The 16,478-nt window shown below is 39.9% G+C and overlaps 2 protein-coding genes across 2 annotated transcripts in view; both read left to right on the top strand.

The window, feature by feature from the left end:
* Positions 1 to 16,291, top strand: part of LOC148366421 (uncharacterized) — a 29,896-nt gene extending 13,605 nt beyond the window's left edge. The window contains exon 2 of the mRNA XM_088336862.1: positions 13,298 to 16,291. Coding sequence (XP_088192988.1) covers positions 13,298 to 14,427 — 1,130 coding nt within the window. The 3' untranslated portion in view covers positions 14,428 to 16,291. The remainder of the gene's footprint in view (positions 1 to 13,297) is intronic.
* Positions 1 to 16,478, top strand: part of LOC148366413 (NMDA receptor synaptonuclear signaling and neuronal migration factor-like) — a 254,375-nt gene that overhangs the window by 177,540 nt on the left and 60,357 nt on the right. The gene's annotated exons all lie outside the window — the stretch shown is intronic.

The raw sequence follows: 16,478 nt of genomic DNA, 5'->3' as shown, positions 1-16,478 counted from the left end.
CTAAATCTGACTCCCCCGCAAAATCCCCTCTCTCACGTGAACGGAATTGAAGTATTCTGCTGCACTTCCGACAAAAGCGATCTTATTCGATATACAGTGGAATCCCGGTTCTCGACCATAATCCGTTCCAGAACCCTGTTCAAGAACCGATTTGTTGAATCACCGGAATCATTTTTCCCATTAAAAATAATGTAAATCGTTTTAATCCGTTCCAACACCCTGAATGTTTACCATAAATGTTTAACGTAAACATGAAGCTAACCCAGGCTAATCGTACGTTCGCGTTATCGTAATCTTCCGCACGAAAGATTTTGCGAACATGAACGTGTAAAAATAAAAAAATCAGGTCGTTTACAAGTCATTTAGCACCACAAGTGGCTAGCGCTTCATTGGAAAGGGGGCTCCGTTCCAACACCCTGAATTTTGGGCTCAATTCCAACACCCTGAATGTTTACCTGAATGTTCAACGTAATCATAGAGTTAACCCAGGCTAATCGTAAAGAAAATAATTATGAATAGGATTTCTTACCGTTTTGGTGGTCAGCAGAAGGCGCATGCTGTATTCCCTAGCAAGATCGGAAACTCGCACACCTCTTTCATATTTAGCTATTATGTCTTTCTTAAAGGCAATAGTTGTACGAACAACATTTCTTTTTTCACCTGTCCTGCTTGCACCGACCTTCTTCGGAGGCATAGTTAGGGGCTTAAACACTCCGTTCACCGATAATAAAAGCGAAAGCAAAAAGAGGCAAGTGCGCACGTGATAACAGTTGGTCACGAGGGGTGGGGGTGATCTACACGATCCACACCCGTACGCCGCTCATCATCGCACTCTAGCGTACGCACTCAGGCATTACCGGAGTTCGAACTCCGAATTTTTGACCGAACAGTGAAGCAAGAATCTCTCAAAATTTTTGGTCGAACACCGACTTGTTCGAACTGAGAGGCGTTCGAAAACCGAGGTTCCACTGTAATAAGTTTATTAAAACAATTAAGCGAGCTAATTAAAACAATTAAGCGATCGTGGTCTATATAGTGCGTTTATTAAACTTATTATATAGAATACGATCGCTATTGTCTGAAGCGCAGCAGAATGCGCGTTCACGCGAGGGGGGGGAGGATTTTGCAAGGGAGTCGGATTTAGGCACTACACTGGCATTAGACGTAACCTACGAAGATGATTGGCAGTCAGTTATGTGGCGTAAGTAGCATAAAAACAACAAATCTGTCAAATTAATTTCGAAATATTATTTATTAACTCTGATGGATTCAAGTGTGTTTTAAGAGGGAAAAAAAACTAAACATGAAACGAGGCAAAGAGCCACAGTACATAGAAAGAGTTTCTAGCAGTATCGTGGAGACCCTTCTATCTACCGAGAGAGCTAACTGTGGTCATTGTGCTTGCTGTTTACGTTCCACCGAATGCTAACGTTAGCATAGCGCTAAATCTCCTGCCCGCTGCTATCAATAAACAGCAGCTTGCACACCCCGACGGAGCTCTTATCGTCGCCGGCGACTTTAATCGGGCATGTTTAAGGAATGTACTTCCCAAATCCATTCAATACGTGGACTGAGCAATTAGGGAAAAAAAACACTGGACCGTGTGTACAGTAAGATCAAACATCTAGTTGGATCCGCCCATCTCTGTCTGTCCCTCACCCCCTCATACACCCACCCTCCGGAGGAAAACAAAGCCTATACAACAAGGACAGTACAAACATCTTCTTTGTTCCTTTATCTCTTTGTTTTCCTTATCCTCACTGTAAAATGTGGAACTGGAGTGCCACGTCCAATTTCGTTGTCACAATATATCCCATGTTGTAACAATGACAATAAAGGTATATTGTATTCTATTCTATGATGAGGCAAAGCGCTGCATTCTTATTGGCCAAGAGCCGCATGCGGCTCCAGAGCCGCATGTTCGCCACCCCTGTACTAGATCCTAAATCACTGGGGAAAAACTATTTTGAGTATCACATCCATGCGCTTTTTTAGGTGGTCAGATAATAGTGGGGGCATAAAATGATCGCTCCATACATGCTAAGACAAAGAAACTGAGAGATATACAAGATATAAACTCTCTGTTGGCAGAATTACTCAGATGAAAACACTCATTTGGGTTTTAACCTCCCTCGCGAATGGAGCGGGCACGGCCGAGCAGCCATCTTTCCAAGTTCCCCGGCCGAGCTCCCTCCAATCGGTCAGTAGGCGTGGTTTATTTCCTTGACACATACACAGGAAATGATGTCACACATAAGTGCGACTTCACAATAAAATGAAATAAAATTGAGAAACGTATTTGCAAAGAAAATGGAATTACAGTGGGACCTCGCTACTTCGCGGATTCAGAGCTTCGCGGTCTGTAATGGTAATGCCCCTTTTTTTTTGAAGGGGCGTCGCTACTTTGCCGATTTTCACTTTTTGCGGGAACCCCCCTCGGCCGACGACCCTAGCACGGCGCGCCGTTCTCGTTTCCCGGTGTTGTGCCCAAATCCGACTCCCGTACAGAACCCTCCCCCCCTCGCGTGAACGCGCATTCTGCTGCGCTTTCGACAAAAGCGATCGTATTCTATATAATACGCTTATTGAAACCATAAAGCGAGCTAATTAAAATAATTGGGCGATCGAAGTCTATATAACGCGTTAATTTAAACAATAAAGGCCGATCGTAGTCTACAAAATTCGTTTGTTAACGCGGATGAAAAAGTCACCAACGTAACGTCTCCCGCTCGGGCCGCGATGGCTCTACATGGCGCTACACGGCCCTCGAATGGCTCCGGCCGACGGGCGGGCGCGAGGGAAAGGGGTAGGGGGGACCTGTCGGGTAAGGGGGCGGTGAAGCGGAAGCCGCACCAAAACCGCGCGCCGGTGTTGTGCCCAAATCCGAGCTAATTAAAGCGAGCTAATTAAAACAATTAAGTAATCCTCACGCGAGGAGGAGGGAGGATTCTGCGCTTCCGATAGGCCGGCCTCCGCGCGGAGCGCCGGACCCGCTCGGCTTGTCGCGGTGTCGTGCGTATCGCGCCCGAAAGTACCCGCGCCGCGGGTCAGGGGCTTGCTCGCGATTAATAAGGATAAGCAGTGCAGATAATGAGATGAGATTTTTTTTTTTTTTTTGAAGGGGCGTCACTACTTCGCAGATTTTCACTTTTTGTGGGTGGTTTTGATCCCCATTAAACGGGTCTAAAAACATAATAATTAAATTTTATATTTTATTTTTTTTACTTTTGAAGTGGCGTTGCTACTTCGCAGATTTTCAGTTTTTGCGAGTGGTTTTGGTCCCCATTAACCGGGTCTAAAAAAAATAATAATTTAAAAAATCTTTTTTTGAAGGTGCGCCGCTACTTCGCGGATTTTCACTTATTGTCAGGTTTAACCCAACAGATGTACAAAACCTATATACAAAAAGACACAAAGAATCGTGAGTACAACTTACTTGCAAGGAAAATATCCATAGTCTACCCTAAGGCAGTCTGCTGGATACTCTGAAATATTCTTATGCTCCTTGTCTATTTATTGTGTTCGGAAGGCCCTAATTTACATAAGGTCACCTCTGCTAAGGGAAGGGGAGTAATCAAAACAAACAGTTGAGACCTGTTTATACGATAACATGTTATCCATAGCAAACAAAAACTAGGCGTGCCTGCGGTCAGACAGGTCCCTTATCTGGCCGCAAATAAGGTGTTATCCTGTTTCCTCCTTCTTCAAACACAAGCAAGAAAGGCGCATTGTATGCAAAGAAGCTTGTGCAATAGTAGAATAACATCTTTAGAGTTTAAATCCATCATTTCCCTCCTGTTTATTCACTTTGCACTATTTCTCTTTGTCATCCAATAACTTCTTCTCTCGATTTTCAGTTACAGAATCATGTTATGGTACTCATGTTACACTTAGAGGTTAAACTTTGTCGTCTGATTCACCGTAGTCAAAAACTTCTGAAAAAAGATCTGGAAAATGTAAGGAAGTGGCATTTGCCAGGCCAAAAAGGTCCCGGCGACGACGATCTTGAGGTCTTTGCAAAAAAAAATGGCGTTGTGGAGGAAGTTCTCAAAGAGCTTGAGAAAGACGCGGTCATCCTTCTCCCGGTCCTTTTCCTCTGGGGTCTTTGGGCAAACGCAGCAAGGACCCTTCTTGGCCCCGGACAATTCTGACTTGGTGGGCTTGCTGATCTCCTCCATGTCGCTAAATCCCGTGGCAGGGATCCGGATCGGGATCTTCAGCTCTTTGGAGTAGTAATTGTGCAGGTATAGCTCTCGGTCTTCTGGCTGCCGTTGCCATCTGACGAGGTAGTAAGTTAGGTTGCCGTTGGGAAAAAAAAAGGCGGCGACCATTTGACCAGCAGCTTCATGGATGAATTTGCGTAGGCACAGGGTTCTTTGGGCACGGTCGGCAATGACAGACGAGTTCGAATTCAAATAATGTCACTCTTTGCACCAGGAATGTGCTTGTCCTCCACCCGCAGGGTAATGGCCTTGACAAAAATGGCATACTGGGTCCAGAGTTTGAGGTGGTGAATGGCGACTTTGGGGTCCGTATTATTATCCTTTGGAAGATCCACGTCCACCATGTGCCAGCTGTTGGAACCGCAGCCGTCCTGGCCGTCGAATTCGGTGATGTTCTGAGAAGGGGCCTCTTTGTAGTAGACCATAAAGCTGATAAGGCCTTCGTAATCCCGTGGATGGTAGCGCTCCCACATCAGGCGGATGGCATAGCTGGACGTGCTGTTGGACAAAATCCTGAGGACGTGGCTCACACAACTGGCTCTTTCGCCGTTATTGCGAAAGTCGCCTTCCTGGGGCTTTTCCGTGACGCTGGTTTTCTCCCACATGGTGTGGATCTCAGACATGCAGAGTTTGGTATTGAGGCGGAAGAAGAGGCGTCCCGCACGGATGGTTAGGTTGTGCTGAGTCCAGTCCCAGAGGTTGTGAAGGTGCTGGATGTTGATGTCCAGATTGCCGGCGATGACGGTGCAGTCCTTGAGGGACTGAGCGGCGTTCACCGAGTCGATGACGGAGGTGGAGCAGATTTTGTCGCATAGGCCGTTGCAGGCGCTGCACAGCATCCGATTACTCTCGTTGGTGCGGACCCGGAGGGGCAGTCGGGCATGCACTCGCCCTCGTGGATGACGAAGTGAACGTCGCTGGGCAGGTGAACTTGTGAGCAAAGGTCCATGGTGATGCAGCGCCAGCCCTCGAACTTGAAAGTGCCGGGCGGGCAGTCGGGCACGCAGCGGCCTTCGTGGTAATAATGCAGGCAGGCGGCGCATGCCGTGTCGCTGTTTGCGTGCGTGCAGCTGCCCAGACATTGGCGGTGGCAGCATTCGCCTTTTTCGGTGCAGGCGTGCTTGCAACGGCTGGGACACATTAATCGTTGTCCATTCGCAGCAACTCCACCAGGATGGAAAGTTCTTTTTCCTACCACACTGCAGCACGGTTGTATGCCGCAAACTTCCAGTGAGAGGTTTTGAAGTGACCCTGCAGCGCCCTCCAGAGTTGCAGGGTTGGAGCTCTCAGCAAGGAGTGTCAAATATGGCTTCACCACTGCCGGGTGCAAAAGCATCTCAGCGCCCGTGGGGTTCTTGGAGAAACCTGGGGAACGCCATCCCAGTTGTCTTCCTGAGAGTTCTTTTACTTTTTCTTCTTCTCTTTTGCACATTAAGGTTTTCTTCAAATAACAATAAAAACGTTGCTATAATTGCTACTATCAATTCGCCTACCGCTACCATTCTACCTGTTAGCATTCTACCTGCAGATATGCAATTCCTCCTAACACTTCCAGAGTTGTGGACAATCTTCACTGGTTTGAGACGACTGCAAACTATAATTGCAGCCCCCTTTGTAGCCAGACTTCCTCTGAAAGTTTTGTTGAGGAATAACAGCTCTCCAGTAGGTACCACAGTGCTATTACAATGACGCAACTAAGAACAATCAAAGCGTATGCTAAAATAGAAACATTGAAACAGTTATTTTACTCATGCTTAATTACTTTCTTACAGTGTGTCAAATGAGCTCATGTGTTTTTCTGCAATCTTTACTGCTTTTTATCAGAACCCAATCACCTGGTTCAACTAATTGGCTTTCCTATGGAGACATAAAAAGTGTATCATCGTTATCATTATGATCCGCCAGTTGCTTCTGGTGCTGCAACATTTTTCTCATGTAATCAACCAGAGTACTTTCATCATCAGTTTCCCACATATTTTTTAATAATGGTAATTCACCAAATATTACTTCATATGGTGTTAGCACATTTGTACTGATGGTGTTAATATACAGTTTTACTAATTCTAGACATTTAGTCCATGGTCTTTTGGTTTCTTCCATACACTTCCTAAGTCTGTTTTTTTTATAGTTCCATTCTTTTATTTCCACTAACCCTGCACTTTATGGGTGATAAGCACAGTGATCTTTTAGGTCTATATGAAATGCCTATTTTAGTTAATTTTTTTGATTTACAAAATGTGAACCATTATCACTATAGATCTTTTCTGGAATCCCATAACATGGAATTATGTCTTGGCATAATGCTTTAGCTACTGTTAGCGCATCTGGGTGTTTTGTAGGAAAAAGCTCTATCGATTTTGAGAATGAACCTATTATCATTAAACATAACTTTTTCCCTTCACTATTGTTAAGTTCTATAAAGTCCATAAAAGGTAATTAATTACAGTTCTCTATCTTTGGAAACTGTCCTCTCTTTGGTCTTAGATTACCCTGAGCATTGTGCTTTGCACATATCAAACATGTTCTACAATTTTTTTATTTTATTATTATTATTATTATTTTTTTTAATAGGAGTTAAAAGCATAGGTTTATCAATATCTGGTTTATCAATCCTACTATCCCTCCTGTTGAGACATGTATTCCCTTGTCTCAATATTTCTGCCCATTTGTATAGATTTTTTTTGTAGGATTGGTTTATCTTCTTGTCATTTACAGATTCCATCTTTTAGGTGTGCTCCTTTTCTTTTCCAGAGTTCTTGCTCTGGTTTAGGCGATTGTTGTTGCATTTCTTGTAGTATTTTGTTTTTTTAAGGCATTTTCTGTTAGACTTAGAACTGTTATTTCTCGTTGTGCAGCTTGTTTTGCTATTTTATCTGCAAATGCATTGCCCTTTGAAACTGGGTTTGTTTCTGGTGTGTGGGCCACACATTTACATATAGCTAACTGTTTTGGCAGCTGCACTGCTTGTAATCGTTCTGTTAGCAGTTTTGCATGTGTCACTGGTTTTCCTGTTGATGTTATCATACCTCTATTTTTCCAGTGTTGTGCAAACGTGTGAGTTGTTGCATAGGCATACTGGCTATCTGTGTATATTGTTGTTGTTGTTCTTTCATAAGTTTGCAGGCTTCTGTTAGGATCACTAATTCTGCAGCTTGAGCTGAACAATGTTGGGTTAATGCTTCTGCCTTTAATACTTTATCATGTGTTACTATAGCATAGCCTGTCCTCCTTTTTCCTGTTTCATCTTTCTTTCCTACGAAACAATACTTTCTCTGTTATTTTAGCCTTTTTTTCTTTTGTTCACGTTTTGTTTCCTTTCTTCTTTAAGTTAAATGACCATGTAAACATTATTTTTTATCCATGCAGATATATTTTTAAATTCTCATGATCTGTCTCAAGATAATTAATCTGCTATTTTTAAATTCCTATGATCCTACCTACTCAGGCTCAATCAGTTTCTCGTTATCTTCTGAAAACACTCCTTCCATAGAAATTGTTTCTTTTTAACTATAAGTCAGCATTTGTTACGTATTTATTAATCATTTGTTAATTGTAACATGCTTATACTTAAAAATTAAGCGTGGCTTATTTCACCTTCTCTTGAAAGACTTTTTATCAGTTGTCCTCCTAGGGGATCTTGTTCTTGGCGCTAAACTTATCAAAATTCCAAACCATCACACTGTCTAAACATCAAAAATCTCAAAAATGCCAAATGGAACTCAACGTCAAATCTTTTTTAATTGTCATTTCCTCTCTCTTCAATCATAATCAACTATCTTTTCTCATTGATTCAATATAAAACAACATATACTTGTCACTAATAAATTGCCTTATCAACTCGCATTGTATTATATTATATTATTATCATAATCTTCGGTTTGCAATAGTATTTTCTCTTTGCAGCCCCTTAATATCCTTAGAGATTAAGAGCTATACAAATAAACATGACCTTATCTGAATTAATACTTAATACTGTGTGTATTTTTTTTTTCCTTTTAAAAACAAAGCACATCTCATTTAGAGATTAAAACAGAAAATTTAATTTCCAATCTCACGATTTCTTTTTCTGTGTTAATAAGTCGTTATTTTCAAACTCATTTCAAAATTTTGATTATTTGAAATGACTCAGATTTCCTGCTTTTTAGTATGCAATATTATTTTTCTTTCCCTGGTTCTACTAATATATCATCTACATAAGTTAATAGTTTGCTCTTATTTAGAGGCTCGAAACTTACTTGAGAGTAAATTCTTGGACTTTCACAATACCCTTGAGGTAATCTGGTGTAGGTATATATTTTACCTTTAAACGTAAATGCAAACCAAAATTGATTGTCTTTATGCACTGGTACTGAGAAGAATGCGTTGCTTATATCTACCACTGTGAAATATTTTGCCTTTGGGTTCAGTGAGTTCAATAGCGTGTGTGGATCCACCAAACAGGGACCTTTGGATCACTGTATTATTTACTGCTATCAAATCCTGAACAATTGTCCATCATGTTGATGGGGGTGCCTCATTTACAGGAAATATCGGTGTGTTTACGGGCGACTCAGCACATTCTATTAGTACTCCCGCCTTCTTTAGATCTTCTATTATTGGTTTTATTCGTTCCATTGCATCTGGTCTTAAAGGATATTGTTTTATTCTGGGCCGATGTTCTGTTTTGGGTCTTATTATTATAGGTTGTGCTCCTTTTACTAGTCCTACATCTGTGGGTCCCTGGGACCATAGTTTATTAGGAATTTGTTTTAATAGCTCCTGCTGTTCCTTAGTAAAGTAAATGTGTCATTCCTTCTTTTTTTTCAGATGTACTCCTGAGTTTACTATTATAGTCCAGAATAATGACTTCCTGGATAGTCCAGTAGAATCGCTGAACCATGTGTTAACGCCTGTTGCTACCCAATACCGTACATTTTCTCCTCTGTAATATTATTTGTGTATAAATATTGTGGTATTTCTTTCTTCTTCTTCTTCTAAAGCAAAACAACATATTATGTCCATGCTTATTAGCATTTAATTAGATATTCATCCCCTTGCAATATTTTTTTTTATATTTGTAGCTTTTCTATAAAAGTAATGTTATAAATGGTAAATGGTCTGCATTTATACAGCGCTTTTCAAGTCAACGAAGACCTCCAAAAGCACTCTATAATGTGCTTCACTCTCACCCATTTGCTTTTAGTCATCTAGACTTAACACAATTCAATGTTGAAAAAGTAAAGTTATTTGTCCCAATCTATGGTATTACGGTTAGTCTCACTTAATTTTCAACCAATTATCTTTTTTGATATTTAATTAACTTTCCCCTTTATGTTTCTCTTTCTCTTTTTTTTTGTATGCTCCTTTTCTTAATATTTATTTTCTTTTCCCTTTATACCTTCTTTTACTTACTCTTATCTTTCTGTATTTGTAACTTCCCTACCTGTTCTGCCAACAATCCATTCTCAACATAACATTCCTTCCTTACACGCCCTCTCACAATAGCTTTTTAGCCCACCAGTTTAATGCGAAAATGACGTTTAATCATCTCACTTAATTTTAATTTTTTCCTTCAAACCAATTAAATCTACTATTTTTCACTTATTTAATGTGAAAATCACATATATTGATGTGCAACAAGTTATATTACTCATTTGTATTCCACTCAATACATTTTTCCTCCATATTCATTGAAAATAAATTATTTATTAACGCTTTTTCAATACTTTTTGTATAAAAATGCCTTTATCTCAAATTAATTTGTTCCAATTCACTCAAATAGATTTTTTCCTAGTCTTCCCAGTCCTTATTTTACCAATTTTTGTACTGAAAACAGGAATATCTTATCTTTTTCTGTATTATTCTGTCATTATCTTGAATTAACGCATCTAAAATAACTCACTCATTTTTTCTTTCCTAAATTTCTCAGTTTTTAATTTATCGATTTTCAACTAAAAAATTCGGACCGCAAGAAAATCTCCAGAACCATCTGTGGCCCCCGGTGCCTGTGTTAAACACCCTTATGGTGAACACCTATTCCTCAAAAAATCTACGTTTTCCAACTCCTTTAATCTGTTCTATCAATTCTTCTTAAATATCACTCTTTAAACAATCTCAGCTCTTTTGAAAACATACTTTTTTTAGCGTTTAGCTTTCTTTTTGACAAGTAAGACAGACAAACATATAACATAAGACATACACAGGGCCCAAACAATCAAACTTCTAATAAATTTAACAAAATTTGGTGATTTAGGTTTCTTATTTTCTCTTTATAGAGTATGTTTTCTAAGTTTAAAACCTGTTCTTCAAATTTCTCATAGCGAGTTTTGAAAAGATATTCTTCCTCTTCCTCATTTTTATCCTTTAGCTTTATCTCTATCTCAAATTTCATTTCAGGCTTTGGTCCTGGTTCCGGGCCTAGTCATGCACTCTGATAGTCTTGTGGGGAAGAGTTGCCTCCGCAATTTATAGCAATATGCCCTTCCTTCCCACAAGACCAACAGGTTCTAGGTTTATTGCTTGCACGTGATCCAAAACCTCTGCCTCTACCTCTAGATTGTTGAAAGAACACTGTGGTTCCTTCATCTTCTTGGTAGAAAATTGTTGATGGCTTCTTCTCCCCTTTCTTACTTTTGATCACTTTCTCAGCATGGAGGGCATGATTTATGTATTCTGCAAGTGTTCCTCCATTCATGCTTATATAGTGGCGATTTACCCATCCACTAATCTCTGGTAAGGAGCCTGAGTGCAATGCATTTTTTAATTGTTGTTTATAGGGGCCCTCGTCAGCTCCGTCACCAGGTTCTAACCCACTATGTGCCCTAAACACCTTTTCCATTCTTACTCTGTATTCATCAAATGGCTCATCTGGTTTTTGTTTACATCTCCCTATTTCATTGTAATTTGCTCTTTTCCTGTATTTAGTTCTGATTCTTTCTAGGAGAGGGGTCACCTGTTGTGTCAATCGTTCAGATTCGGGTGCAAGTATCACGGGAGGGTTAGCGTCATTAGTTGGAGAGTATGCTACTTTTACGTGGAACTAATCTGGCCCTAATTGTGTCATCCAAACTTGCTGTACTTCCATTCCGTTTAGATGATAAGATCGCCTTAGATTTTCTATCTGCGTTATGAATTCCTCTACATCCTCTCTCTCCTGTCTTGCTATTTTTATCCAGACTTGTGTCTGTTCATAACCTTCTTTTCTCATCTTATTATTTTTCTGTTTGCATTTGTTTCTTATTTTTTGTTGCAGTTCTCTAATGCCTGCTGTGGACAACTTCCCATTAAAGTTATATTGTTTTATCCAGTAACATAGGGGTTCTATTGCTGAGGAATCTTCCTTTTCAATAACTTTCCAGTCTTTGCACGAAAAATCTTCTAAAAGCTTCTGTTTTGCTTTACTTTGCCCCTTTCCCATTTTTAGAACTAAATTTGGACTCAGTGGTTTTTAATACCTAGTGTATTCTAACACTGAGTTTCTCTTTCAACAGGATGGTGATAAATAACCTTTTGTGGTAAAACTCACTTCTACCTTTTTCCCAGGTGGAGTTTTCTTGCATACATGCATCCACAAAGGCTCACCATTTATTCCCTGTTGCTTTGGTATAAAATACAATTACCTAGTGGTAATAGTATTTTCTTTCACACTCACTTTCACTCTTTTTGAAGAACAAAGAACTTCCCTTGAGTTCTTTTTAAACAGAGAGGAACCCTTGCCCTTTTACTTAGAGGAACCCTTGCCCTCTTACTTAAAGAACTTCCCTTGAGTTCTTTTTGAAACGGAGAGGAACCCTTTCCCTCTTACTTAAGACTTCACTTATTGAAACATGAATATTTTGTTTGTTTGTTTGTACATGATTCAATTGTTTGTTTGTTTGTTTGTAAATGATTCAAATTGAATCTTTTCTTCCGGCGCCGTCACGAATGGCAGCCACTCCAGCAGCTCCCGTGTTATTTTCGATTGTTCTCGATTGTTCTCAGCTCAGGGATGCTGCTGGAAATGTGAATTTCCCTTCGGGGATGAACAAAGTATCTATCTATCTATCTATCTGTGTCTTAAGTCTTACTGGCCACGTTTCTCTTTTACCTAATAGTGCCTAGGATTGTTAGGATTTATTTTCTTAACTCTGTTTTGAATTCTTCACACTCATACCCTTTTACTTTAGTCACATGCATTCCTTTTTAAAATAAAAGTTTTACTCACAGTTCTCTGAGTCCTTGGACTTTCCGTCAACCTTCGGATCCCAACTTGTAAGGAAAAGGACCAGTCCCGAAAAGGGTCTTAATGCTGTGGCCACAGACTTGCCTGGATCTTTACTCACACGCTGGGATCGTCAGGTATCTTGGAATCCGGCTCTCGAAGGACCAAATAAATGTCAGGTTTAACCCAACAGATGTACAAAACCTATATACAAAAAGACACAAAGAATCGTGAGTACAACTTACTTGCAAGGAAAATATCCATAGTCTACCCTAAGGCAGTCTGCTGGATACTCTGAAATATTCTTATGCTCCTTGTCTATTTATTGTGTTCGGAAGGCCCTAATTTACATAAGGTCACCTCTGCTAAGGGAAGGGGAGTAATCAAAACAAACAGTTGAGACCTGTTTATACGATAACATGTTATCCATAGCAAACAAAAACTAGGCGTGCCTGCGGTCAGACAGGTCCCTTATCTGGCCGCAAATAAGGTGTTATCCTGTTTCCTCCTTCTTCAAACACAAGCAAGAAAGGCGCATTGTATGCAAAGAAGCTTGTGCAATAGTAGAATAACATCTTTAGAGTTTAAATCCATCACTTATCTCGGGTGGTTTTGGTCCCCATTAACTGCGATAATCGAGGTCTTACTGTAGACTGATCTTTGAAACGTGACCATGTGTATGAGTGTGATGATGGTTTTTATATTCCTAAATATAAAAACAGGTTAATTTCATAGCATGGAAGTCTGAGAAATACAGATCCAAAAACAGTCAACTTTACAGAAACTCACGCATACATGGTCAATAGCATTTGTGTTTCGTAGTCTGAAGACGTATACCAGACTCAAGAATAACAAGTCTCATTTTTAAAAACCGTATCTAACTTGTGTCCTACAGATAAAGATGAAGACTGTTTTCCACCAGGGTGGAAGGAGCCAATGTTGCCGAGTGGTGACGAAGAAGATGATAGCAATTTAGAGGAGGAGCAGGGGCCATCATACATTAAAGAGGAGGATGATTTCACAGAGTTTCCAGTGACTGTGGTCTGTTTAGACACTGAAGCTCAAAGTCAATATGGAGAGGAAAAATGGATGGACCCTCCAAGCGGCGGTTCAAGTCCACACATGAAAACGAACGCCCAAGAAGAGACACAAGCAGGCAGCTGGTTGGGGCCGATGTCAGATGAAGACAACACATCCCACTCGGCTCACACCGATGACGACGGAAAGACTGAAAGTGATAAAACACGTCGCACCGAGGGCAAAGGCTGGATATGTTCTTGGTGTGGAAAATTGTTTCGACGCAGGTTTAATTTGAACCGACATGTCATGACTCACACAAGTGAGAAGCGTTTTTCCTGCTCAATTTGTGATAAACAATTTAATAAAAAGTTACTCCTAATAACACATACAAGAACCCACACAGGTGAGAAACCCACCTGTTCGGTGTGCGGTAAGTCATTTGCTTGGGAGTCCGATTTAAAAAGACACGTAAGAACCCACACTGGTGAGAAACCTTACACCTGCACAGTGTGCGGTCGAGGATTTGCAGACAATTCGTCATGGATAAGGCATAGAAGAACACACACTGGTGAAAAACCTTTTCTTTGTTCGACCTGTGGTAAAAAATTTAACCGGAAGGGACACTTAAAAACACACATTAAAATCCACACTGGTGAAAAGCCATTTCCCTGCTCAGTTTGTGGTAAAACATTCACTGAGAGAGGATCCTTGAAAACGCATACAAGAACCCACACTGGAGAGAAGCCATTCGTCTGCTCCGTTTGTGGTAAATCATACTCTGAGAACGGGGCTTTGAGAATACATGCGAGAACCCACACAGGTGAGAAACCTTTCACCTGCCCACTTTGTGGTGACAAATTCACCGCTAATAGAAGCTTGAAATATCATATGAGAACCCACTCTGGTGAGCAACCTTATAACTGCCAGCTTTGTGGTCTACGATTTCCGAACAAAGTTAAAGTTAACAGTCACGTATGTGTTGTTGAAAATAGCAGTGATAACTAAATTTCAACGCGATTTAAGTTTAACATTTCCAATTAAAATTCTGATTTACTGAAGAAGCTTATGATCTGTATAGTGTCATGAATTCCTAAAAAAAATATAAGGAACACCTGATTATAGGCTGCACCAATTAGAAAAAAATTTGTACCGAAACCACAAATTGTAACATGAAAGGACATTAAACAGAATATTTTCGATATATTAATAACATTCAATAACACGTCTTGAAATTATATTTCCAAACACTGCCCGTAACAGTGTTGGATCCTAAAATGATTCGGCATAATTTATTTTGATATCTAAAAACACACTTGTTAAAAACATGTCTAATCCTGGTGTGTAGCATAAATTGTGCTTTCCTTTTCATGTTATTTTTGTGTGTGATTTTATGCATTTGTGCAGTATATCTTGTCATTCATTCTTTTATGTTAATTAGGGGCAAATTCCACACACTGTTACTTCTTTCTGTCCTCTTTTCATTTCTTGTTAAGTGTTTGATTGACAAATTGATTCATTTGATTGATTGTTCATTTAAATACAAGGTTACAGTGAAATCAAATTTAACAACTTTATGAAACAATTGTTGTGAAAGGATAGTAGGATTGTGGACGCGTTCTTAAGGATGGGCTGGGCACCCTTATGATGCGGCAGGGGTAAACCAGTGAAAGCTGTCGGGCCCTGCTGTTGAACAAAAGAGTGTTATGTCACCCTGACCCGAGTGACATGGCCGCTTTCTGGTGTCCCATTTCATTTGGGGGGACGAAAGCATGACCAACTTAGGTGCCGAGGTGCCTAACTTGTTTGGGTGTTTAAGGCAATTGGGTTGGCCATGGTCCAAAAAATTTTGTGTGTGTTTTTTTGCTATTTTTTTTCCCTTTTATTTTTTTTGTTATTGTATGTGTTTGTCTTGCTGTCGGTCACCCCTCTTGAGGGATATGACCAAGGTAGGTAGATAGATAGATAGATAAATGATACAATTGAGTAAAAAAAGGGGAAAAGAGGAATTTTACCTTGGTCTCGTCCCCTTGACAGTGTAATACATTTTCACTCTAGAACTTTAAGGATTCCAAATGATAATAACAGTATTACATAAAAAAAGAATTGTATCGTATCATCGTTATATGTACTCATATTAGATTAACCCTAACAGTCGCAAAACATTTTTTCTATGAAAACATAAAATGAAAAAAAAAAGCTTAACATAAAATCATAACATACGTAAAGATTACGCTTTCTTATCACAGCGTTTGATTCGACATGATCACACACGCAATCTTAATATGAGTTAAATAAACAAATGCAATGAAAGTGACTGTAACAATGCTAACAGCGCACTAGAAGTTGTGTTGTAGAAAATGCCAAGTTGATGTGTATGTAGTTAGAGCACTCTGCTTATGGACTTGTTTATGGCGTTCCATTTGTGACAGGCATGGTTCCAGCCACCTCTTTGTTTTTGAAGGGACACGCTGTAATATTTAATCACTAGATTTTGCTGTATTGTGTAGTGCAGGGGTCTCCAACGTGGTGCCCATTAAGGACTGTTGTAGTGTTTGTGGATCTGTTCTGAAAATATCTCACCTGTCCGGGTTATTTTGATTTTCTGGTGAAATGATTTCTTCAGTGGTAGACTGAGTAGAGTGTTTAGCCCTACTTCTAAGAATTAACCTGATAATAGCCTAGTAACAACATAGTAATAACATTAAGTGGTTGTTTTAGAAATGCATATCAAACTGGGTGCCCTTTGTGTCAATTAGAAACAAAAACGAGCTCTCAGCTTGAAAAAGGTTGGAGACCCCTGGTGTAGTGCTACTGAAAATGAGTGTTACGAAACACAAGGAAAAATAAAAAAAACACTGACCAAACCGTACAGTTTGTATTCTCGTTTTTCCTAGGCTTTTACAAGGTTTTAGTTTTTGGAGTGCCCATTGCAAAAAAATGGCACACAACAATATCAGCTTCCTTCTAGTGAGCCTCATGCTATGTAGGATAAATTGAAATTGGCATTCAAATATTTCAAAAGATGCACATTTATATGATTGTACGTGTATTTTTGC

This window comes from Urocampus carinirostris, chromosome 5, assembly GCF_059441175.1.
Source record: "Urocampus carinirostris isolate Australia breed hairy pipefish chromosome 5, RoL_Ucar_1.0, whole genome shotgun sequence".
In the NCBI taxonomy this organism is placed as follows: Eukaryota; Metazoa; Chordata; class Actinopteri; order Syngnathiformes; family Syngnathidae; genus Urocampus; species Urocampus carinirostris.
This window is presented reverse-complemented; position numbering and strand designations above follow the sequence as displayed.